This window comes from Kogia breviceps, chromosome 19 (assembly GCF_026419965.1).
Source record: "Kogia breviceps isolate mKogBre1 chromosome 19, mKogBre1 haplotype 1, whole genome shotgun sequence".
In the NCBI taxonomy this organism is placed as follows: Eukaryota; Metazoa; Chordata; class Mammalia; order Artiodactyla; family Physeteridae; genus Kogia; species Kogia breviceps.
The window spans coordinates 18,991,699-19,017,596 of record NC_081328.1 but is presented as its reverse complement, the minus strand read 5'-3'; the positions used below and the strand labels follow the sequence as shown (position 1 = coordinate 19,017,596).

Sequence of the window (25,898 nt, the reverse complement as noted above, 5' to 3'; positions counted from 1 at the left end):
TTATTGAATGTATTTATTATTTATTACTGTGGCCTCCTCTCTGCCCCCCGCAAGAATAAAGGCTCCATGAGTGCAGGGTTTTTTTGCTGTATTCATGGATTAAGACCAAGTGCCTGGAACAGTGCCTGGCCCACAGTAGGCAATAACTGAATACTTGCTGAGAGACAGGGAAGCGGTCTATGCGTACATGTATGTGCACAAGTGTACATTCAGTGACTTGTCTGACAACTTGTTAAATGCCTACTTTATTCCAGAGATCCCAATAGACACAGGGGGATACAGCACCGGGAAGAGGGCACACAACTTCCAGGTCCATTCAAATTTAATGCCAGCGAGGGGACCAGGCAGTGCAGTTTACAAAGAGGGCAAATCGGAAATGAGGGGTTGGTGGGTCTTTGTTTAACTCAGAATCAGGGCAGGCTTCTAGGAGGAAGTGTGGATCCACTTGGGCCTAAAGGCTGAGTAGGAGATGGGGCAGAGAGTGTTCTGGTCACAGGGAACCATATGTACAGAGGCTCTGACATGGAAAAGCACGTGACCCATATAAAGGACTGGAGAGATGAGTGCGGCCCGATGGGTGGGACTCGCTCAGGTATGTGGGCGTGTGGCTGTCAGTCCCCATCTGTGCTTATTCCTTCTGTGCATGAGACAGAGGGGTACGGCAAGAAGACCTCCGTATTCATGGTCAGAAAACCTGACCTCAAGAGCTGGTGTGGCCAGGTCTCCACTGAACCTCAGCTTTACCCTCTGTAAAATGGGATCCTAGTTGCTGCGTTTACCTGGAGGTCACTGGTCTCCCAGTGACCAAATAAGATCATGCATCTAAACTCCAAAGAACTGCTGGGACCCTCAAGTGTATGGGTGAGTGCCCATGACCGTGTGGGTGTGCATTTGAGTGCGCTGCACTGCCAGCTCCCATCGATACCTTTCTCCTGCCGTGACAATTCTGCTGCATCATCTGTACCAAGCCACTAAAAATACACTTGCTCCTGGCCCTGAGCCAGGCTCCCCACCAGTCTTGGGGGCTGGGGGAGGGTGGTTGGAGGCCTGCAAGGTGGGGTCCTACAACCTCTGGGCAAAGGCGGTCATCTTGTCTCTCACCATCGGACCCTCAATGTGCAAGAGGACAAAGGCCACGTCGGAGGGCTGGGGCTGCGCCTCTCTCATCAGATTAGGGCCTCTCTGAAGATGGGAATGTCTCCCTTGTCATAGTGATCCCCAAGGGCAGGAACCATTTCCCCTCCACCCCTTCTGTCCCACAGAAAAGCAGAGAGATTGTCACGCTACGTGACTCTGGCTGATTCTGTTTAAGGGCTGACCACCTCTGGGGCTGTGTTCCTGGGGAGGGGCTTGGGCTTGAGGGTGTCCTGGTTGCCTGTTCTCTCCCAGGGTTAAGGGCTCGCCCTGTAAGGTCTGATGCTGTCCAGACCTGGATCCTTGGATGGGGATGCCTCTGAGAACCTGGACCATTTTGAGTGTCATCCATTTATCCAGGTGATCCTGGGTAGATCACTCTCCCAGCTCTGAGGACCCTGAGAGATGGGCTCAGGAAACAGACAGAAGCTGAGAAATTCCTCCAGCACATGACCTGCCCACCGCCCTTCAGTTTGAGTTGAACAGGAAGTCACTCAAGAGAAGAGAGTAACCAGTTGCCCACTCTCATGGGCCAAAAATGGTGTGGGTGAGAATGCAGCAGGAAGGATTCAAGTCTGATAAAAAGCAGAACTTTCCAAAGGCAGATAATTATCTAGATCATATGGACCAAAAACGGTTTTCTTCAATTACCTTTTCTACCCTTTTTTTCTTCTGCACTGAATTATTCATTCTTGTGTTCATTCATTTGTGCAACAAGCATTGAATAATCCAGGTAATTGCTTCCATTTTCCACTTCATCCTGCTGGGTTGTCTGACCGCCAGCAGGGCCTGGGGTGGTGGAGTGGAGGGGGGAGGGGGGGAGGCGGTGGAGGAGGAGTGGAGAGGCGCAAACTTGGCAGAGGAAAGGAGATAATGACTTCTGGACCCTCAGCCTATCTCCCAAGAGTGGCTTGTCCCCTCTGTTACCACACCAGCCTCACCTGTCTTAGAGTGTGCCCCGCCCCCTCCCCGGCAGCCCATTGGTCCTCCAGAGACTGATGCCGTAGCTGCCTACGGCAGAGTCGGTGCTCCCCGATACACTGCCCCATCCTTGGGGACTGCTGGCGTATGGCACCGCCAGCTGAATTGATGATAAGGAGGCCCACTTTTCATTTAAAAAGACAGAGCAGAAAAATAGAAAAATTAATTTATTTTCAAAAAAAACCAAAAGCCACCCCACAACTGGTTCATTAATCTCTTATTAAAATTCTGTGCTGGGCTTCCCTGCTGGTGCAGTGGTTGAGAGTCCGCCTGCCAATTCAGGGGACACGGGTTCGTGCCCCGGTCCGGGAGGATCCCACATGCCGCGGAGCGGCTGGGCCCGTGAGCCGTGGCCGCTGCGCCTGCGCGTCCGGAGCCTGTGCTCCGCAACGGGAGAGGCCACAACAGTGAGAGGCCCGCGTACCGCAAAAAAAAAAAAAATTCTGTGCTAAGCACTGGCAAGGAAGAAGTAAGGAAGACCCTGGGGAGGGAACGGGGAGGAAGAATCATATCCGTTTGCTAGCGTCTGTGGCCGGCCTCTGTGGAAGGAGCATGGGTGTGGGGTGGAGAGACAAGGGAGGTGACAAGAGGCTTCTCTGTGGCAGGACAAGTGAGCTGGAAGGGGGCGTGGCGGGCATCGCCTCCTCTCCCGCTGCAGAGGAGGAAAACAAGACTTGGAGAGGGAGGTGACTGTCCTGTGGCTACGCAGCAAGCTGATGACAAAGTCAGGATTCGAACCTCTAAATGATGGATCCCAGGGGTCCAGACCGCCTTGAATTTCAGAATGGGGGCCTTTTTCTCATCTCCCCAACTGGACTTCAAGCTCATGAAAAGGAGTCGATGATCAGGTTTTGAGCCCCTCCATGTGCCCTCTGTAATGCTTGGCAAGGTTTATTAACACTACTGGTGATTGATTACCTTGACTGCTTGGGACCCGAGGCTAGCTTGAGGCCAGAGATCTTTGTATGAAGCCGAAGCCTCAGACAGAGGGGATGACAGAGGTGGTGGAATCTCTGCCGAGGGGCCAGGGTCAGACTGCCAATCTAGGAAACCCCTTTGGGCTCTGGTGCTGGTCCCGGTTCCAGAATGAACTGGCAGGATGACCTCAGCCGGTCCCTTTCCTTCTCCGAGTGTCCATTTCCACATCCGCACAAAGGTTGGATTTGGAGGTTCTGTGGTCTCTTTTAGTTTCGGTGTTGTGAGCGGCCATCACTGTGGGTAGGGCAACAAAGAGAGACCACCCCGCCCCCTATCCCCTCTGCCCCAGGTTGGAGTTGGTGCCTCTCTGGTTCTCAGATTCTGCAGCATCACAAGCGCTCACTACCGATCTCAGGCCTGGGGTCTATCACTTTCAGACAAGCCCCGAGGGAGGGCCTAGGAGATGCCCGGGTCCCGTCCTGGTGTTCCAAAGTGGCCTTCCCTCCTTCAGCCAAGCACTATCCTCAGAATGGATTCCGATACAGCTCATTTTCTGCCACCAAGTTTATAACACATCCCCACCTACTGGTCTTAAACATTAACAAGGCTGTGTTGTGGCATAGGGCTCCATGTGGCCAGGAAGATGGGTGTGTGTAGAGGGGCAAGGGAGAAGCATCATTCCTCACTCCCAGTAGTGAGGGAGCCTCCCAGGGCCAGCACTGACCCTGTCCTCCTGCTGCCTGTGTGTCCTCCTGTGCCTGCTCCTGTGTCCTCCCGCCATCTCCAAAGGAGGCCAGAACTTGGGTAATCGGTGGGGTGGGGAGAGCACAGACACAAAAGAGAAGCCAGGCTGGTGACCACAACGGTGAGGACACATGCATTTGAGATCACGTATTCGGAGCATCGTGGGACACTACATTCACATCCGTGTTACAACACGTCACCCCAGACACGTATATCCTGTACGGGCCACTCGAGGGGTATGGCACGGCTCTGCCCCATCCCCTTGCTCTCTTCCTGGTGTCTCTGTCTGTCTCCTCCCCCTCCCCTCTTCTGCCTCACACTCCAGAGCTCCCTTTTCAACTGACACTGCGAGGGCACCCAACAGAGTTACCTTCACACCCCATTCATTTCTTTTGAGTGCCTACTATGTGTCAAGCACTGGAGAGTGGGGCAAAACCGAAGAAGAAGACATGGCTCTTGCCCTAAATGCAAGTGTGTGGGGATCAGTAGGGGTACATGTATAGATACGCCCATAAATATGCCCACACATACCCTTCACACACACGCTGCGTCCCTGAGGAGTGCTGGGAAGGCAGCATGAAGGGCCAAGGCAGCACAGGAAGGAGACCAATTACTTCTGTTGGGGGTTAGGAGCTGCTGATGAGCAGCCAAGGGGTAATCTAGGCAGACTCCCTGGAGGAGGTGATGTTTCAGTTGGGCTTTGAAGGCAAGGTAAGGATTTCTGGAGGCAAGGTATTCCAGATGAAGGGGCTGGTGGGTGCAAAAGCAGAAAGGCAGGAAGGTGAAAAGAGCGATATCTCATAAGAAGCAGAGGATGGAGAGGGGGCAGTACCGCAGAAGCGAAGATGTAGATTGAGACAAGATCACAGAGGGCCTTGTATGTTGAGGGGGCAAAGAGTGTATCCTTGATCCTACAGGCAGTGGGGAGCCAGTGAAGGATACTGAGTAGGAAGCTGACATAATCAGTCCTCTAACAGGTTAAACAACCACCATGCCTAGCTAAACTCCTATCCAAACTAAAAACGGAGCAGAACACCTCCCCAGAGACCAGATGCAGGAAAGTGGCCTTCTCAGATGGTTTCTTGCACGAGCCCTGAGACTGACAGCAGTGTAGGGGCTGCCACCCCAGAGGCTGAGCTGGGCCCTGAAAGATAGTGGGGCTCCATTCGCACATGGTATCTGCCCAGCTGTCCTGGCAGAGAGTGAGAAGGGGAGGGATGGGCCAGGGGCCACACTGTTGGGGAAGATGGGGAACACGAGGGAGGCAGCCCGAGGTCACCCTGCTCGATGGCGCCAGAGTCAGAAACCCAGGCTATTCGGCTCCTGGTCTGGCTGTGTGGTCAGAACCCTGTGGCCTCGGTAGCCTGCCAGGCACGAAAAACTGCAACTGTACTCCCGCTCCAGCATCTTTGAAGAACCCAGAAAACCCTACCAAGAGTTAGGTTGAAATGAGGCTAAATCCATGTACCCTTTTCCTGATAAAGGCATGGTTTGGGTGGGTGGGTGTTAGGTATCCCTGAAGGGGAAACCCAGGAGAGACGGTATTTTTGAGGGAGGAACTTCTTTGGCCTTATCCTTCTGGGGGGAGGGGTCCCCAAGCTTTGAGCATCTGCTGGTACGCTTCCCTAAGGAAGGAGAGTCTGAGGCATGGGCTGGGGATTCAGGGAAGAAACTTGGAACGGGAGACATAATCAGGAGGGGGAAATGCCTGCCCCGTGGGGGACCCCTGCTCCACCTACTCAAATAGCTTCCTTCTAATCACCTGCCAATCCTGGGCCCCAGGTGTCCCGAGCACTGTGCTAAGCACTGGCTGTGTGGGGGACAGAGCAGAATAAGCCCACCACCTGCCTCCACCACTCCAGGACTAACTGGGTACAGAGAAGACACCGATATCTAAGGAGAGGAGGAGGCAGATTTATTCCAAGAGAAGCAATGCCAGGACAGCAAGGCCCTACTGGGGCTGGGTTCTAGGATGCCGGACAAGAGTCTGGCAGGTGAGGGAGGGGAAAGGATCCTTAATTGGAGGCTGAGGGGGTCAGAAAGGTGGGCCGTTGGAACCCAATACGAGTGTCTGAGCTGCCTGGAGGTGAGGCCATGGCTGGGCTTTGGGAAAGGAACTCTGGGAGCAAGACGCAGGGGATGGGGGCAGAACCACGCCTAGATCCAGGCCTGAGCTGGGTCTCCTGCTGCTGCGCCCCCAAACTCCCTGCTCACTGGGTCCGTGCCCCAAGCCTAGCCCCTGCAGTTCCAGCGCGCAGACATCCAGAGTCCCCTCTCCCCACCTCCTCCCCACCCTCAGTCTTGCACACGGGGTCCGGGATTTCTGGGTTCCAGCAGCACGCCCCCCCACCCCCCCGCTCATTCTTCTGATAAAGAACTGGGGTTGGCTGTGCCTGGTGAAATGAACGCAAAACAGCCCCTCAACCCCGAGTCACCCCCTCGCTGGAGCCGGGGAGAACCAATCTACTCGCAGAGGGAGGTCAGCCTGTTCCCCACCCCATCCTGGCCTCAGGACCCTAGCTTCCCAGAGCCCATTCTTCTCCTTATTCTTTCAACCTTGAGAAGGCGCCTTGGTCTGGGTGAGCGAGGCCGCTGGGTAGAGAGACGTTGGGCGCGCTCACGGCCCGCCTGGGCAGGCTCCTAGGGACCGGGCAGACGTGGGCAAAAGCTGAGCAGGGTACATGGAAGGTCCTCCGCCAACGCGGAGAGCCCACTGTCCCCTCCATCCTAGCCCCTCTCCAGGCTGTCCAGGCTCGCCCCTCGGCGTGGGGCAGCCAAGTCCCCCATCCCTTGCTGGCTGGGGAACTACGTGCCCGCTCCGCTCGTTTCCCGTTGGGAGGGGGCAGAGAGCCTCTCTTTCTCCATTCTCCCCTCCCCCCCGCCCCAGCTCTCTCCCTCCCGCCTCGGTCAGCGCCCCTCGCCTCCCGGAGCGCCTCCAGCTTGCGGAAGGCCCGCTGCAGCCTCCTCCCGTGGGATCGGGGTTCCCACTCCGGGGGGCTGTTCCGCGACCCTAGGTCCCCCACCCATATCCCTGCTGTCCCACTGCCAAAGCGCGCCAACCCCGGCTCCTTCCTCTCCCGCCCCTTTTACCGCGGGGCCCGGGGCGAGCCTGGGGAGCAGACGCAACAGATTGCAGAGCGCGAGAGCGCGGAGACCGCTGCCTGCGCCCGCTGCCCAAACCCCCGCCCTCTGGCTCGGCTAAGCCGGCCATTTGGATGCAGCTCACAGGACGGCGGGCAAGCGATCCCCCGGCCCCTGTCCACTTGCCTTCTCCAGGGACCGCCGCAGGAAGCGAGGCAGCGGGCGGCGCGGCCCCGCACCGGCCTGCGCGCCAGGGGCGGGGGTCGACATGGTCCCCGAGGTCCCCAGCAGCCCTCAGCCCCGCCGGCTGCCGGGCTCGGAGCGGCAGGAGGGGCGGCCCGGACGCGATCCAGCGGATCCCTCGGGTCCCTTTAGATTTCCGTGGGCGGACACTCCCCCAGACTCTCGGGTTTGGACCCTGTTCTCTAACCAGGAGGAGGTTGGAGTGATACTCCCTCTCGTCCTTTTCCGGGGCCGGATTCGGTCCCCAGGGCGGGCCTCGCAGCCTCCGCTCCCGCCAAAGGGTTTGGGGGCTGGAGGTAACTCGAGCTGCCGCCCGAGATGCTAAGCTGGGAGCGGCGGCTGCGAGTCCGGGGGTGGAGGTTCTCCTTCTCCAGGCTCCTCTCTGCCCCCCTCCAGCGGCTCCCGCCGCATCTTCACTCCCGAGTCCGCGCCGCGATACTCACCGTGGGCGAGCAGCGCCGAGAGGCAGAGCAGGGCGGCGCCGCCGCGGCCCGGCATCCCTGGGGCCATGGCCGAGGAGGGAGAGGGAGGGGGCCGAGGGGGCAACGGTCGACGACGACTTGGCCCCAGGCTGGGCTTGGTCACATCCAGCTTAGGGTGGCCGTGGCGCCCGGCTGTCTCTGCTGAGGCTCTGGGGGCCAGGGAGTGCAATTCGGGGACACTTTGAGGGGAGGGGGCGTCCCGGGCGCCGCCGGCTACACCCTCGGAACTGGTGGGGTTGCAGCACCAGGCGGGAGGAGCCTCCACCTCCCGGCTGGTGCCCCCTGCAGGATCTGTGCGGCTAGGGGGGAGCCGCACGTGCGCTCCTGGGGCCGGGTGGCCACTGGCGTCTCGCGGGTTGCCTAGGGCCAAGTGTCGGTTTCCACAGCCCCGCGGTCCGGCTGGAATCCGAACTCGTTCGAGGGTGCAGATTTCCGATGCAAACCCCAGTTTCTTCGGTTTCAGTAGTAACCCCACATGGATAGCACGGCTTCCTTCCTCTGAGCGCCCTGCGGCAGCAGCTCCAGCATAAAAATCCCAGGTTAGGTGCAAATGAATGATTTCTTTCGCAGAGAAAGAGAAAAATCCAGGCAACTTTAATCCATCTGGAGAAGGAAAAGTTTCCGTGCAGTGATGAGACAGGCGACGCGGGTCGCCACGACCCGAGGCAACGCCCGGACAGAATGCCCGAGATGGGCAGCCCGCGGCTTGTCCCCTCGCCGAGCTCCCTGCTTGGCTCCAGCGCGCTATCTCCAGTCTCGATCAGGGCCCGGGCTCCACACAGGCAGGCTCAGCGCCGCCTGCCTGGGCAGCGGCACCGCGGCTGGCGCGAGGGTGGCGCGGCCGGAGCGGGCTGCCCCATGGAGATGGGGTTTGGAGAAGCGAGTGAGCGGGAAACCTGGCTATTGCGCCTGACCCCAGCCCTTCCTGCCCCGTGCGCCGACTCCAGCCTCCAGGCCGTGAGCGTCGTAGGATGGAGAGGGGCTCGGCCAGCCCGCGGCAGCCCCGGGTCGCCCCCCTCTCCTCCCTGGTCTCGCTGTCTCAGCAGAGGGCCACGCTGCTCCGCTTCGCTCCTCGCCTTCCCCGGGGGAACCTGCACAAACCTTGAACTTTTCCGGGGTTCAGAGTCTCCGATGTCTCCTCCTCCCCGCCGCCCCCGCCCTGCCCCCGTATGCCCGATGTCTCGGTGCAGCCGGGCATCTGCTCGCTCTCTCTCTCTCTCTCTCTCTCTCTCTCTCTCTCGGAGTCAGTTTGGGTGAGCGGAGCGCCGCGCCTGCCTGGGCTGCGCGCGGCGAGACCCGGGCGCCACGCCAGGGGCCGGGGCACCGGGCGCCCGCGCAGCCCGCGGCCAGGGAGGCGGCAGCTGGTGCCTACGGGGCCGAGTGGAGAGGAGGTGCCAGCAGGGGGACCGGCTCCCCATGGACGAGTGTGAGGGGAGAAGAAGAATTAAGGAGCAAAAAGGAAGAGGAGGTGGGGGGAGCCACAGTTGCACGAAGCAGCCGCCGCCGCCGCCGCCTCCTAGGCGATCGCGCCGGCTGCTCCGCCGTAAATGACTCGAGAGAAACACACACACTCGCGCTCGCTCGCCCTCCTCCCTCGTCCGGGATTCAGCGCCCACCCCGGCAGTAGCGGGCGCGGAGCCTGGCGCGCTCGCTCCCTTCCCCTCCCCTCCCTGATTCCCCTGGTCACGTGGCCCCGGAGCGCGCTGCCCACGACTCGCGCGCCACGGAGACGCCCCCCCCCCGCGCCAACCCCTGCCTCACGCCCCAGCTCCCCCTCCCCTGTCCACGTGTCCATTCCGCATTCCCAGCCTGGGAGCGCGCGCGTCTCCTTAATGAGACTTGGGCAAGAGCCGACCTCACGATTCCGCTAACCCCTGTTTCATGTTTTATTTTTCCTCCCCAGAGCAGGCTAGCGCTGGGGCCCCAGTGGGGCCGGCCGGCTGCGGCGGCCGCATTCCCCCCCGGGTAGACGCCACCGCAGCCACTGCTGTCCCTTTCCAAAGGATGCTCTTTCCTCGCCGGGCGCCAGAGGTGTTTTACAGCCTCTCGGACAGAGGCGCGCATAGAGGGTGCCCTATCCCCACCCCCAGAGTCTGCTTGAGGCTCTTCGGAGCCCTGGGTGGGAATCAGCCGAGCTGCCGCGCCCAGCCCCTCTCGGGCCGCGCCGGAGCTCGCCGGCTAAGCCCCCTTTGGGGATGGGTCCGGGACGCAGCTCCCGGAAAACCTGTCCGCTGCTGGGGATGGAGGGACACGGAGAGGAGGGGACATGCCTTCCTACAAGTTGTTTTGCCAGGCTTTAAAGGGACATGGAGTGGGGGTGGGGAACTGTCCTCTTGCACACTCACCCAGGCACCTGCTGCCGAGGGGGAGGGGTGGGGGGGTGGCGTTCTTTCCCACCGTCAGGCCCGTTCCATTCGAGCGCAACCCAGATCAGACCAGACGAGTCAACCGTCAACTGTCAGCCAGGCATTGGATCAATAGAAATGATTTTATAGCATCGTTGGGTATCACGCCCCAACCCCCAAGGACTGGCTCTCAATCCCACTCTACTCCGGAGGAAGAGGGTCTTCAATCCTATGGACATAGCTCTTATGGCGGGGTGTGTGTGTATGGATCTTGAGGGTTCCCCCCGCCCCCCATATCTCTTCACTCAACCAGACAGAGTGTGGGAAGAGGTAGGTCAGAGCAAGGCCAGCTGGGGCGCTTCCTCTCTGTCTCTCATCTGCCTGTCTCGGTCCTAGAACTCTCGATACTGTGAGTTTCCTTTTCATCTAGAAAAGTGACATTTTCTTTTTGGAAAATGGGATTGGAGCCTTCCTGGAAGCCTCCCTCCTCCCCGGCTGCTGGCTGTTGCCGCCTCAGCCTGGCACCGGGGGCCTGCGGAGAGCGGCTCTCGCCCCTCCCCATACCCCACGTCTGTCTGGAGCTCGGAGGTGCAGCGTGGGGAGGGCTGGCCAGGCTCTTGGCGGCCCTGGGGATGGAAGGTGCTAGAGTCATCAAGGAAGATGATTCTCATTAGGCCCCTAATGCCTGATGGCAATTAGTGTCACCCAAGGGCTTATTCACCATCCCACTGAGAGGCGAGCCAGCCATCAGGCCCTGTGTGGGAGAAAGGGGGAAAGAAACTACCTCCTGAGACTGGCCCGGGGTAAGGGGGGGGGTGGTGTCCAGGAGGAGGAGGAGGAGGGAAGCAGGGAGGTCTCCGACCTCTGCCCGCCTCCCCACAAGGAAGGGGCACAGGGCTTGTAAAGAGTAAGTCCAGAGGACAGACACAAGTTTGCTTTTCTGAGCTGAGGACCCACTGCTCCGGTGATGTGGGTCAGCGATTTCAGCCCACTCTCCCAGCTTCCTCTGGAGACTGGGCACAGTGTCTGGTTCTTCTCTCTAGCCCTGCCCCCGTAACCCAGAGCCCTTAGGTGATAGGAATCCAGTCTCCCTTTGGCCACTCAGTTTCCCCTCCTCCCTCCCTCCCTCTCTTCCCTCTCCCTCCCTTTCACAATATGGTGAAGATTTCTGATAGCACAGCCACCGCTCACGACAGTGAGCAAGACCGACTGTAGCCTGTCTCCGTGGAACTTCCGTTCTAGAGGGGCAGACAGACACTAAGCTTGCGATTGATTACATGCTGTGATAAGTTGTGATAAGTATGTGGCATAAAAATGCATGCATTTTTGCTCATCTTATGGAGAAGACTGAGACCCAGAGTCAGGAGGGGATGGGGGGGTGGGGGCAGCCTGCTATCATTAGGGAATATGTAATTTCAGCCTCAGATTCTTCCGGTACCTTCTATGTGGATCCACCTTCATGGACCCTGGAACAGCCCCAGCCTTCTGCCAGGCAGCCGGGCAGAAGTTGGGCCCTGTTCCCTGCATGGATGTCCATCAGGGACCCACCAGAAACTGCCTGACCTGCCACGATGGTGGACCTGGTGACATCTGCCCCTGTTTTTCAGGACCCCTGCCCACAGAAGAAGATAGGACAGGTCAATGTGGGCCTTCACGAAGGGGAGCTCACTGTTTGTGTGTGGGGGAGGGTGCTCCTGGGATCCCCCTGGAATCCTAGCCTGGCTCAACTGGGGAGGGGTTCAGAGATTCCTAAGCTAGCCCTGTCATTTTACAGCTGCAAATACTGAGGCCTGTTAATTCAGTCATTGTCTTAAATACTTGGACTTTTTTACTGAGCTCTAAAATGTGTGTGAAGCATTGTGCTAGGTACTAGAATACATAGGTTGAATAGGCAGACAAGACCCAGACGGGGAAATTCAAGAGCTTAGTTTCACAAACCCGTATTAAGCACCTAGTCCTATTAATAGCTAATACTTACTGAGTACTTTTTAACATGCTAGGCACTGTGCTGGGCGTTTTGCACGCATTATCTGGGCCCTGTTAAGTAGATACTACTACTACTACTACTATTATTGTTATTGCGAATTTCTGGATGAGAAAACTGAGGTTCAGGGAAGGTAACCCTCTTGCCTAGGGTCCCACAGCTGGAAGGCAGCAGAGCCACAGCTCAGGTATGTAACCCACTTAACAACTTTACTATGAGGTGTAAGTTCCCAGGATTACACAGATGAGAAAGCTACTGCTCCTGGCTGGAGACACTTATGGTGAGTGGGGCACCAGGCATAAATAGGCCGTTCCGTGCAGGGAGGGGCAATGCTGTGGAGGCCAGCACGGGGGTTCTTGGGGGTCACAGGAGCCTGTGATGAGAGGGTAGTGTTCTTTCTGCGGCCTCCCCTTCTCCAACACGCAGGCGTTAGATATACACCCAGTTAACACCCAGTCAAGCATTGCATACGTGTAGCTATTACAATAACCTCCTGCCTCAATCCTGCAGCTGGACCACCTTGCCTCCCCCTGAAGGCTGACCTCCCAGCTCAGGACCGATACTGACCCTCAAGCCAGGAGAATGTCAGCAGCTAAGGGCAAGTGCTCAGGGCCTCACCTCTCCAAGCCTCCGTTGCTTCATCGAGTAAACATGGATATCACACCAACCCCCAGTCACTTACCAGCTAATGCATACTGGTTGCCCACCAGTACTGGGCAAAATGCATGCTCTGTAATGTTGACTGTTGTTATTATTGAAACCATGCTTGTATACACCTTGTATACTATGGTATACAAGGCCCTAGCTGATATGACCCCTAGCTGCTTTTCCAAACTCATTTTTACCACTCTCCTTCTGTTTTACTACACTGGAGCCACAAAGGCCTCCCTGCAGTAATATGTCAAGCCCATCCCGGCCTCAGGGCCTTTGTACTTGCTGTTCCCTCCACCTGGCACACCTTTCCCTTAAACCTCATGTTCTGCTCCTTCACTTCATTCGGGTCACTGCTCAACTATCACCTCCTCTGAGAAACCTCCCCTGAGCACCTGATTTAAAATAACACAACTCTCACTCTACCCCGTTGCTCTGTCCTCAGGCTCTGCTATAGTTTGATCCATAGCAGGTGACATTTACTTTTACAATTCGTTTATTTACTCCATCTCCCTTGATAGAATGTAAGCTGCCCAGAGGCCAAGATTCTTCTAAATGAACTGTTCACCAGTGTACCCCAGTACCCAGAATGGTGCCTGGCATATGCGTTCAACAAAACAGACTGTTGGGATTATTTACCCATATTTGTTTTTTTCTGTACCTGGGTCGTTGATCTTACCCGGTCCTTATAATCAGGTTTTGGGTCTGAGGTTGCTTAAGGGCTCTGCCTGGAACCTCACTCCCCTGACCTTCCAGGGCCTGGGAGGCCACAGCACAGGCCACCTTTGTCCCTGATGCTCCTCTTGTTTGTCCCAACTCCTACCGTGCCCTGTTCCCTGCTGAAGCTGGAGTTCCCTCAGCTGCCATGCCAATGTCACCGTAACTGGTGGGGGCGGGGTTGGGACCCAAGAGACTAGAGGACAGAGCCATCTGCAGTCTCCTACTATTCCCCCGAACCCTCTGCCCCAGCCAGGCCAGGCCAGCTAGAGCATCACCAGGGACGTCCCTCTTCGTGCCAGGCTCATTCCTCCCTCCACACCTTTGCTTGTGCTGCGCTCCGTGTTTCATTAGTGCCCTTCTCCACCAGTTAAAATCCTGCCCATCTACACTTTTCAGCTCAAGAGTCTTCCCAGACTCGATGTGGTATGGTTAGACGACCTCATGGAAAAAAGGAACGCACAGAGGCTATGGAATCAGTCAGGGTTCAAGTCCAGATCGCGTTGCCCTCTGCTCAGTTTCTCCCTGCGTCTTGAGCACCCAGTCATCACTACACGGTAAATCCTCTGAGATGAGGTCATGTTCTCGATTAGGTCAGAATCTACCCCCTTCCTATCTGATAGATTAAAACAACTCAAGGCCCAGAGAGAGCCAGTGACTGGCCCAAGGTTACCCAGCCAGTTACTGATGCAGGCAGGAGTGCAGCCCAGGTAAGGATGGGCCCAGCTTCCTCCCCACGGTGCACCCATCCCCAAAGTTTCAACACCTGGCTCAGTGCCACCATGGACTTGGGAATCAATCTTCCCTCTGATGGAGGGAGTGAGGCTCCCCAGGTCATTATTTCGGGGGTTCAGTCCTGGTTCACTGTGGCTACTGGTTTAGCCCAGACCTTGGCCTCCAGTTTTAGTAATTGCCTTTACATCCTCATTCGCTCATTCCATCTCACTTTGGATATTTCTTCTTCTCTGAAACCTTCCCCGACAATGCCCGCACCCCATCCATCCCTATTCTGTGTGCCTCCAAGACCCTGATTCCTGCATCTAAGCACACATCAGAGTGTGCTGATTTGTCTACCTCTTCCTTTAAAGGGGAGACCCAAGAAAGGTTGTTCCCGTGGTATGCCCCTCACCTGACATCAGTTAATGGTGCTCAGCTAATGGTTATTGAATACATGAATTATTAATCAGCTACTATGTGTCTGGAGCTATGCTAGCCGAATAAAATGGTCTCTGCCCTCAAGGAGCTCGCCATTGTGTGGAAGAGGTATCTGGGCAGACACACGGGATTATGACACAGGATGGCCGTGAGTGCTGCCATAGAGGGAAGCACAGTGGCTGTGGGGGCTGCAAAGAGGGGCAGGAAAAGGGAGGCCTTCCTGGAGGAGGTGAGCTTTGAGCCGAGCTGAAGGAAAGACAAGTTGGTGTGGGCCAGGGGAGTGGGGAGAAGAGAGAGGAGAGGAGGCTGTTACAGAAAGAGGGAGCAGCTTTTATAAGGACGCAGCGTCAGTGGGGGGAGACAGTGTGATCAGGAAACGGCAGGCTGGAGCATGGAGAGCTGGGAAGGGGGCCACTGGGGAGGGATGCTGGAGAGGCAAGCGGGCACACGGCTTCTGCCCCCAAAGGTATATGCCTGTGATGACATGCACTCCCAGGGTTAGTATGTTCAGTTACACACAACTTCACATGTACATGGTCACAGACTCGGAGATGCCCGTAAAGCATCTTATCAGCTTATGCGTGCGCACAGACACACACACACGCACACAAACTCTTTGCAAAATGAATTGACCCCTGAACTAACCGTCTGTTTAGGGTCTTTCTACTCTCATTTCCCTAGAGCACTCCACCTTGAGTTCCTCGGCAGGCAGCGCACTCTCTCCAACCCTCACCCTCTGCCAAACCCTGATCTAGGCGTCCCCCATCCCTCCTGCCTCTGGCACACAGGGACAGTAAGCTAGGACCACCCCCGGGCACGCAGCCAAGGGAGGATTTGGACTCAGGCCATGCTGGCTGGGCTCTGCTCTCCCATCCTTTCCTCCCCACCCCCAACAGAGCTTCACTTAATTCCAGGGCAGAGCTCTGATCAAATGTGAAGCAGAGAAGTAGAGAGCCAGAGCCAGAGAGAGAGAAAAATACAGAGTGAGCGAGCGAGCATGCGCTTTTTGCCACAGCCCAGCAGCTAAATGACAATCAACTCAGACGTTCCTACAACTCACTCAACTCCTCTCTCATTAGCCAACTTGGCTGCTAGGTGCAGGGGGAAGAGGAAGAACCAGGGGCCCAACTTCTCCCCAGAGCCTCCCCAACTGTCGCCTGCAAGCCCACAGAGTCTTCGAGCCAGCTCTGCCTGGCTCCTGGGGTTGGCGGTGCCCAGGATTCTTGCTTTGGGTAGCGGCTGCCCAAAGCTATTGGGGATGATGAGAGGGGAGCCACGAAGGAGAAGGAAGCCCTTACATCACAGATGTGTACGATCTTCAGAGGCCATCCAGGAAATCCATGAGGGCTACAGGTGGGAACGAGACCAGAGCAGTGGGTCATTTGCTTGACTTCACAGAGGGAACTCATTTCAGAGCTGGGATCAAAACCCAGGTTCTCCTTCCTGCTCCCGTAACATGGGAATCCTTGCTTTAATTTCCCACCCCACCTCCCAAATCGGATTCTCAGTTTCTTCCTGTCTCACTCTTGCTATAAAACCATCTATGGCTCCCCACTGCCTATAGGATTAATTCCCAATTCTTCAGATTTGCATTTATTGCTTGATACGTACCTTTTCCCCACTTGGCCACTCTCCCCCAAACAGGCTGTACATTTTTCTGCTTTGGTGCCTTTTTTTTTTTTTTTGCGGTACGCGGGCCTCTCACTGTTGTGGCCTCTCCCGTTGCGGAGCACAGGCTCCGGACGCACAGGCTCAGCGGCCATGGCTCATGGGCCCAGCCGCTCCACTGCATGTGGGATCTTCCCGGACCGGGGCACGAACCCGTGTCTTCTGCATCGGCAGGAGGACTCTCAACCGCTGCGCCACCAGGGAAGCCCTGCCTTGGTGCCTTTTGCCCGTGGTTGTCTCTGCTTGGAATACCTGTTCCTCCTTCCTCACTTTCTTATGGAGCCTTTTCTGCAAAGCTTTATTCATCACTCCAGAGGGAATTAATCACTGTCTGCCTTGTAGTTGGAATTCACCCGCTCTCTTAGCTTCTCCTTATAAAATCCTTAAGGACGAAGATTATGTCTTATTCATCTTTCAGTCTCCCACAACATTGAACACAGTCCCATACATACCTTAAGTGTTTAATAAATGTTTACTGAATGAATGAACAAATGAATGAACGAACGAATGAATGAATGAATGAAGGGAAGAAAAGGCAACAGTTTGGACACCAGTGTCCTGCAGTGTCTCCCTACCCATTACCTTTTTGAATCTTCACTAGAATCCTGAGCAGTATGTAAATATTATGTCCATTTAGTGATGAGGAAGCTGAGGCTCAGAGAGGCAAAGCAACTTGCTCAAAGTCACACAGCTTGAAAGTGAGAGAGCTGGGATTTGATTCTGTCTGCCCGTAAAGCCTGTGTTCGTTTCACCTGCTCAGAGCACGCAGGATTAAAAATGCCCTCTCAAGATGATCTCCCCAGGACTCCTTAAGTCCACCTTGGAATCCAGCAGCAGGGGACACTCAGAGAGAGTCTGGGGCCACTGCAGCGTTTTCCTCACTTGGAGATTCCGCCCCCCCACCCCATCCTCAGGCTAAGTGAAAGCATCTTTGTTTCCACCTCCCCGTCTGTCTCTCAGAATCTCACGGACAGTTACCACGGGCTGTCTATAGGTGGTTCGGAGTCTAATTCCTGGAGCCAAACTGCCTGGGTTCAAATCCCAGCTCTGCTGTCTACTATCTGTGTGACCTTGGGCAACTTACTTAACGTCTCCTGTCCAGTTCCTCAGCTGTAAAATGAGGATAGTGATAGTACCTTCCTGGCAGCGTGGCAAAGTACCTGGGAGCAGGAACCGGCGAGTCCTCTGTGCGTGTTTTGTATCATTATTATCAGTATCATGTTCCTCCCTGGGAGGCAAACCCCAAAGGGTTTGCCTTCTTCTTTCTCCTTCTGTGAAGAGTGGTCTCTGGTTTTTTCTGTGTGTTCTTGATGGGCCTCCTAAACTTCCTAGGCGTCCTATGTAAGATAAGCAAGCAAAACTGGGCAGGGAGAACAGCTCCAAGGAAAGCCAAATCAAAATGACTTTTGTGGTGACAAATGCTTAATAATAACTTTACAAATCCAGTTGAATTACTATGAATAAAAACCCTCTTTTTTTTTTTTTTTTTGTACGAATATCGCTCCCGTCTCCCAGAGAGCACACAGCTACAACCCTGAAATCCGCCCAAAAGAATCATTACTGAGAAAACAAGCTAAAAATAACCCCAAAGGAAGCAGTGCCAGCACAGAAGCAGTTCCTTGGAGATGGGGGCGTCCAAGGAAACTCTTCTGTTGCTCCTGAGGTAATGGATTCTAATTTTGAATCCGGAGTTGCTTTGGGCGGCGGGCCCTGGCCCCCGACCCCGCAGTCTAAGCCTCTAGGTCGTATTCAGTAAACTTCCTGGGCATCCGGCCCTGCGTCATCTGCTGGTGTCCGAGGAGGGCTGCGGTAGCTTGGGGCCCCCCTCCTGGTCCCACCGCTGGCTCGGTTACTACCTTGTGGAGCCTGGGCTCCTTTCCCCTCTCGAGGGCCAGGCTTCCTGAGCTCGCTGGGCTGCTTCTCTGCCCGCTCCTGTGAGTTAGCCTGACCTGGAGGCTGCTGCCCTCCGCTGCGGGTCCCCTGTGCCAGGCACTCTGCTAGGTGCTTTACATACACAGCCTCACCACCTTCTCCTCAAGGCAGGTCCTGTTTTCCAGGTAAAGAAAGGAGGCTCAGAGAGGCTGAGTCACTGGTTCAAGGATGCACAGGAAGGAAAGCATAGAGTTAGAATTTGAACTCAGGTCAAGCCTGTCTGATGTCAAAGCTCCTTTGGGCAGCCCTGAATTGAGGGGCTCTCCATCCCCAGGGCCCACAAGGTAGAGGTCCCGGGGGGACATTCATGTGGCAGAAACTGCATCCGCCCTTTAGAATGAGTTTCCCAAGGCAGGTGCTGTGTCTGCCCTTTAAGTCTGGGAGCAGGGGTCGGGGGGCGGAGGGCAGGTCCCCCGGGCAGGGACTGGATCCCTCAGACTGGGCTTTCCACGAGGCAGGGCTATGTCCAACCCCCCACCCCATCAGAAAGGAGGTTCCCAAGGGCAGGCCTCCCTGCTTAGTCTGGGACTTGTCCCAACCAGACTCTCATCAGTCCGGGAGAGGCCCCGGGGCAGGACCCCTCTTTTCCCTCTCGAATTGGGGGCTGCTTTATGGAAGGGCTGAAGCTGCCCCATGAGGCAAGGGCACCCCGCCCAGGGGCCCCACCCTCCTCAAATTAAGTCCCATCAGACGCTGTCCTTGGTCTCCCATCCCCCCACGTGCCACTTCCCTGGGATTCCAGAGTTCCTGGCTGGCCGGCTGGCTGGTGACAGCCCGACAAATGGGAAGGACAGAGGCGTAAACATGGCGCTCCCCTTGGCAGGGGCCAAGCTGCTTTTCTCCTCCTGGGGAGATGAACGCTTGTCCCTGGGAAGGCTGACAGCTTTTCTTCCTGAAAGGGCCGCAGTTCCTCTTGATTGAAATGTGTCCCTGTCGTGATGAGGCTGTCTCCAGGGGGTGGGGCACTTCTGGTCCCCCCCCCTGCCTGGCCTGTAGGCTCCGTCCATCTAGGGAAGATAGATGACGTTATTCCAAGCCGAGATGATGCAACCGAGGTCAGAGTGAAGTGTTTAATCGGAATGTCAGGGGCCGGGGCCTGGCTCTGCTGGGATGATTGATTTCCCCATGGTGCCTGTCAAAGGAGCAGCCATGGCGGGGAAGGAGGTGCGGGGGAGGCTGCCAGCCCCTGTCTATATCTTCAGGGAGGACACCCAATGGGCCTCTGCCCACTGCAGAGGGGAAACTGAGGCCCAAGGAGAGAGGGTGACATCGCGGGAGGCATTATGGGGATGAGGATGCCAGAGCTTCAAACCTCAGCCTTCATTTCTGGCTGACAGCTCTGTTGCCCTCCTGCTCTCCTCTCCATCCCTTCCGGTCCCCTCCCTGCGCTGAGAGGAGGGCCGTGGGAGAGGGCGGGGTTGTCCCAGGACACAGATAGGACACAGCCCACCCTACAGCCTCCCATCACCCCACTGGCTCCAGCCTGCTGAGGACTGGCAGGGTGGCAACTGAGTTTAGAAGCCATTGACCGTCACCTGTGCTGGGCAGGAAACTCTTCTCATCGCTTCCAGAGACTGAGGTCACTTCCTTGTGGGGAAACTGAGGCAGGGAGCTGGGTTTGGTGCCAGACCATGAGCATCCCCCTTCTACCCCACCTGGTCCTGTCCCAGGGGCTGAGAAAGAGCTGGGGGTGGGCAGCAGGCCGGGCCCTGTCCATCTTACCTCCCGCCTTAGAAAGCTGACTGCAGGCCGGTGGGGAATGGAAGGAGGCCAAGGCAGGAGAAATGTGAGGTGTTCCCGGGTATAAAGAGCCACGGTGAGTGTGTGCCCTCTCCTTGCCTGGGCGTAGGAGTGAGTGGAGGGAAAGAACAGTCTGCGGAGGTGGATGGGGAAGGGAAGCCAAGGCTGCAGAGAGAGAGGTGACACACAGGCTTGGGCTAGAGGGACAACAGCAGGGGAGAGACTGGAGGAGACGGGAAGGCTGGAGCCTGGATCTACAGTTGGGGGTGACTCAAAGGAGAAGGTGGGGTTGGAGGGGGTTGCTGTCTGCAAAGCATACGTGCTGTTTTTCATCTCAGCCTCGGAAGGCTGAATCCAAGCCATTACGTTTGGCTGCCGTCAGCGTGATCGCCGTGACCACCACCATCACCATCGTCGCCACTGTCACCGTCCACATCAAGGGCCATCGTTATCGTCAGTCGTCAGTCCTTGTCCTTGTCCTGCCCTCCATTCCTGCCTGATGCTTTACAGTTTATTTCAAAGCACTTCCGTATCCTTCCTCTAATAGAAATTTAATCAGAGGCTGGTGAAGCAGACAGGGTTGCTCTGATTATCTCCATTTCACAGCAGAGGAAACTGAGGCTCAGCGATGGTAAGTGACATGCCCCAGGTTCAACAGCACGCTCACGGACAGGCTATTACTAGAACTGGGTTCTGTCCACTGGCTCAAGGTTCTTCGTGCCCCCGCCTTGCTGCTGTAGAATCATCATTGTCCTCTCTCTCTCCCATGCTTCCTTCTCCTGCTTGGAATCAACGTGAACTGGGGAGGAAGACTCTAGCTTTGTTACGACACGAGAGGCTTTGGCCATAATAGTACAAGCCCAGGTGTCTGCTCAGGGGCACCTCTCTTCCCCTCGTCGGGCTCCAGTTTCCTCATTTCCATAAGTACATTTGGGGCCTGATGAAATCTGTGGGCTCTTTCTACCCTGCTAGTCTGTGATGGGGCTGCAGAAAAAAGTCATCGAAACAGAGGAAGAGATAGAAAAAGACAGTGAAATGGAGACATAGACACGTGTAGACCAAGACAGAGACCCAGAGAGACCAAGGAAGACCTAGCTGAAAGACTCATGAAGATCCACGAATATACAGACGTAGAGACAGAGACAGAAAGCAGGCAAGCAACCAAGAACGTGTCAGAGGAGATGTAAGAGGCCAAAGCCCAGGAGGAAAAGCAGGATGGAACGGCTACGTCTCTGCCTGGTGGTGTCTCCGCCTGCCCCCTGCCCTGTTTCAGAGTGAGAACTGCCTAAAGAAGGGACAGCCAGTGCCACCTCGAGGTGCTTCTGAAAGGCTGCGGCTGTGAGGGCAGCTCCTGGGTGTTTCTGTGTCTGTGTGCACGTCCCCGCGTGTGGCATTTCGGGGCGTGGAATTCTTCTGCTTGGATACCAGGAAGGATGTTGGAACTCCCACCATGGCTTTGTGCCTCTTTATAGCCCGGCCCTTGCGGCAGCAAGGATGCTGAATTGGCTGCCACTGCTTGTCACGTTAAGTCCCGAGAAATGGAATGCGGCAGAAGTGGGGTGGCAGGTTCAGACTGCCTTCATAAGGGAACTGGGGTGGGACTGGTAGGGGCTCCCCACGCCCTCTCAGAGGGTTGAGGATGGCTTCTGCCCTCCCGTAAGGCTCCCACGTCAGTTCCCGGCCGCAGAGGTTCCGCTACCCTGGACTGGAGGCCGGGCTCAAGCTCAGCTTGTGTCCACGCTGCTGAGTGTCCCCCAGCCTCTACTCAGCCAAGTGCTCATTGGGGCCGTGACTCACATCTTCCCATCGTCTGTTTCATTCACAAATCCAGCATGGTCACTTCCCTCTTCGGAATCTCTCTACGGCTTCCCATGGCCCACAGAGTCCAAGTGCTTGCAATTGCTGCAGCACTAGACTTAGAGGTGTCTGGGCTGCTCACTCCTGCCTCCACCCACGGCAGCCTCGTCTCTGCAAGGCCCCATTGAAGGAGCAGCCACGGGACCCCCTAGGTTTCAGCTGGCTGTACCTGGGGAGGACCGAACCCAAGGGCAGGCCACCCAAGGCTGCAGGGGACCGGAGAGCGTGAAAGGGGCCAGACATATGAAGCAGGAGCAGAGCGTGAAGGGGTCACGGCAAGCGCAGGCTAGGAAGAAGCAGCAGTGCAGGTGGGAGGCTTGGGTGGCCCTGGGCTCTGCTAGGGGATCCCCAGAGAGCTCCAGCTCCCTGGCGAGACCACCTGTCTCACGTGTTTCCTACCGACAACGCCCCTGTCGGTGGAGGGAGGGACCCAGCAAGGCAACACGTGAGTGACCCTGCTTGCCTGCAGCCTCGTTTCCCCCACTCGCTCCTTTCCTCCAGTTTTGCACCCAATGCTTTAGCCACAGAGGACTGTGTTCTTTGAATGCACCGTGCTGTTTAACGCTGCGCTATCCCCTTTGCCTGGAACACCCCCTCCTCCCAGATATTCCTAGGACACTCATCCCTCAGGCTGTCTCTTCTAGGTAGTTTTACTGGCCATCCCCTGCCTTGCCCGCAAAGTCGGTCACACCGTTGCCAGCCCCGCACGCCCCTACAATTGCCCTGGGGTGCTTGGTTCCGGTCTGTCTTCCCCTTTAGACTGAGAACTTGCCAGGGGCGGAGACCGTGTCTTTCATCTCAGCATCCCCAGCTCCTGGCACGGAGTCTGGCGTGCAGGCAGCATTAGAGCCGTGTGGACCGAATGAATAGCTTCAAAAGTTCCTGTGTGGACAGCGGGAATGTGGGAGGAAGATCAGGTAGGGGGGTGGCTGGGGACAGACAGCGAGTGAAGACGGCAGGTTTCACTGGGTCTGTCTGGGGACTCAGACGTGTGGGTGCCCGGGACAAAAAGGGCATATGAGCCTGGAGCTCGGGAGAAAGCATAGAGAGAGAAGACGAGGAAGCTGAGCAGGGATGGGCTTGCAGAGGACGGACTCCCCCCTTCTCTGGCTACCTGAGCCGGGGGGGGGTCCCAGCTTCTGTGGAGGTCAAGATGCTCAGGATCGGGTATCTGTGCTGCTTGGAACATCTTTCTCCCTCTCCAGTCCCCAGGTTTCCGTGATGACTGTTTTCCTCATTCATGAGCCAGCAGACCAGTCACTGAGGTTTCCTTTGGATCACCCTCTGCCGGGTAGCCAGCATTGCCCTTTCTCCTTCCACGGGGTCTGGTACCACCAGCGGGGAATGGGTCAGCCTCCCTACAAAGCATGATGGGGCTGCAGAAACCCATGACAGCAGGGGGAATACGTGGGCTGGGGATGGTGCAAAGCCAGGCTCAGAGGCTGGAGCCAGGGTGGAGGATGGGTCTTTCCAGTACCTTAGTCCTTGGGAAAGTCAGCCACCATTTGTCGAGTGCCCTCTATGTTCCAGGCAGGGTGGCAGGCACGATACGGGTGCTATCTTCATGCCATTCTTTCTGGCAGGGAGTTTACCCTGCTTTTCAGATGAGGAAACTGATACTCACAGAGCATCACTGATGCAACAGTCCTGCAGTCACACAGAGCCAGCATTCAAATCCAGGCCTCTGGGACTCCATAGCCCATGTCCTTCTGGAAAGTCACTGGGAGGGAATGAGTCACAGGGCCTGCTTATCACAGAGGCTGGATCTCCCCCAGGAGCTGTGGGCGCGGGACGCAGCCCACCCTGGCGTTGCCACAGCTGTTGTCCCCTTCCTCCTGTTGTCACCCTCAGAACTGCTATCCGGTTATTTCCAGCGTCCGCATCTACATAGTAGGATTGCGCTGCCTGGTTCCCTCGCATGGGGCTCTGTGTTTGTTCTGACTCCTGACTTGTGAACAGAACTGACACCTGTCACTTCCAGGCCAAGCGCTTAATGGCCGGAGTGACACCTAGAGCTCTCTTTTCCTTCAAGTAGAGTGGCTGGCAACAGGAGAGATGGTAGCTGCTCTATCAGTCTTGTCCAGTGATGACCAAGAGCAGAGCCCCCTGCTGACTGGTGATGGATATTCATGTGAGCAAGAAATAATGGGGTTTCAACCAGTGAGATTTGAGGGCTGTTTGTTACTATGGCGTAACGTGACCCATCCTGCCTGAGACCTACCTTTTCCTCATTGCTGTAAAAAGGCATGTAGGCCAGTTTGCTTCCAGGGTACCTGTTGGTCCTGGGATGTCGCTCCCTAAGCACGTCTTAGAAAGACCTCAGGATATGTGGACATTCCCACCAAAGTTAAATTGAGAGCCTGAATCTGACAGCCAAGATTTCCGGGAGCTTCCTAGCTCCCTGACGCTGCCATCAATGTCTGTAGATGGTTCTAGAGTCTGCAAAGGCTATTCCTGCTCATGAATATGCTCAACCTCTCCGAGGGAGAGACAGCATTCCCATTTCACAGATGGCAAACTGGGTGCCAGAGAGGTTAAGGAACTTGGCCAGGCCATGGGTTATTTGAGTCACAGACCAGGGAGTGAAATCTAGGCTCTTGGCTCCAGTCTCCTTGGGTTTCCCACACCTTGGACCAAGGGTAAGGCCGAGATTCTTAGGAAAGAATGCAAACCGGAGGAGAGGTCTTGACAGTCGGTAAGAAAGGCCCCTGCAGATGGAGAGAGTAGGAGTCACAGGGAGAAACTGCAGTATCGCTCAGGGGGCCTGCAGTTCACGTGGAGGGTGGCTGGGAAGTAAGTGGGCAAGGTGGCAGGGCAGGGCTTACTTAACTCTGCAACGACCTCCTGCTTTACCCTTACTGTGCGACTTGGGGCAAGTTACTCAACAATTTTGTGCCTCAGTTTCTGCACCTGCGAAGTGGAGATAATAACAGGGCCTCTCTCCTATGTTTGTTGTGAGCACTGACTGGGATAATATAGGTCGAAAGTACTTAGAACAGTCCCTGGCTCTCATAAGTGCAAAATAAGTATCTGCTGTCATGTCATCATCATCACCGTCATCCGCACCTGCCATATTGGTCTCATCAGTCTTATGACCTTGGACAAGTCATTTCTGCTCTCTGGGCCTCATCTTCCTTATGAAATAGGGACAGTAATGATATATGTAAACTCTGTGATAATTATAGACAAGAGTTTGCTGAGTGTTCGCCATGTGTTTCGTACCATTCTAAGTTCATGAATTCATTGAATTATTACACGCCCCCCTGCAGGAGCAGCTCATAAATGACAGAAGTAGGATTCTAACCCACGCCATCTGATTCCAGAGCAAGTCTCTTAACCACTACCTTATAAACATCATTCTTACCATATAAAGCCTCCCAGAGGGTGATGAGTTGCCTGAGTAAGACAGCATGTGACTTTGCAGGATGTATCTAGGGCCTTTGATAAATAAACTGTGTTTGTGATGATGTCAAAGGTACGTGAGTCCCTAAGTGTTCAGGGCCTGTGTGTGTGCGCCTGTACTTGTGTGTGTAAGTGACATGCTCTTTAAAGTCTACTTTGGTCCCTGGGAGGGCTCAGGTGTACGTTTTGTGTATGTGGCTGGTCCACCTGTGATATTGTTTCATCTATGATGACTGGTCTCTGTGTGTTTAAGTCGTAGGTACATTTGTGGGTGTGATGCCTCGTGAACTGAGTGTGTGCATGTGTTATTGTGTGAGTTGTATGGGCCACTGTGGATGTATTTATAATGATATGTGAGCTGTGCGGTCTGGTTGTGTATGTGATACAGTGTGGCTGGTGTGTGTGTGTGTGCGTGTGTGTAATCGTGTACCCGCGCACAGGGTGCTGGTGAGTGCAAGGCGTGTGTGCCAGTGGGCTGAGTGCCCAGTGTGTGTCTCTGAGAGCCAGAAGGCCGGTGCAGCGTGGGCTGGGGGAGCTGTGTGTTTGAGGGTTTAAACAGGCTTCCTGGCTGGCCCCCATCCAGCTCTCCCCTCCCAGCCTTTGCAAGCACAGCTTAGCAGACAGGCTGAGTTTTTATACTCATGAAAACAGCCCTCCAAATATTTACCTGCCAGCCTGGTGGAATGGCCTGCTTCCCTTCCCTGCCTTCCCTCCACAAGCAGAGTCCCGAGTGTGAGCTCAGCTCTCCTGACACTCAGCCCCTCCCTGGGGCTGAGCCCTGCAAGTGGCCCCTGGCGCCTCCCAGAAGGCAAGGAGGTGGGACTAGAAAGGCTGAAGGCAGCCCAGTTCTGACTCTGGGTTGAC

General features: G+C 56.0%; 1 protein-coding gene and 1 long non-coding RNA gene across 2 annotated transcripts in view; one reads left to right on the top strand and one right to left on the bottom strand.

Moving 5' to 3' along the window:
• The window catches only part of TMEM132E (transmembrane protein 132E), a 52,833-nt gene extending 44,073 nt beyond the window's left edge, over positions 1 to 8,760 (bottom strand). Inside the window, exon 1 of the mRNA XM_059047602.2 lies at positions 7,545 to 8,760. Coding sequence (XP_058903585.2) covers positions 7,545 to 7,611 — 67 coding nt within the window. The 5' untranslated portion in view covers positions 7,612 to 8,760. The remainder of the gene's footprint in view (positions 1 to 7,544) is intronic.
• The window catches only part of LOC136793253 (uncharacterized), a 369,507-nt gene that overhangs the window by 155,908 nt on the left and 187,701 nt on the right, over positions 1 to 25,898 (top strand). The window lies entirely within an intron of this gene.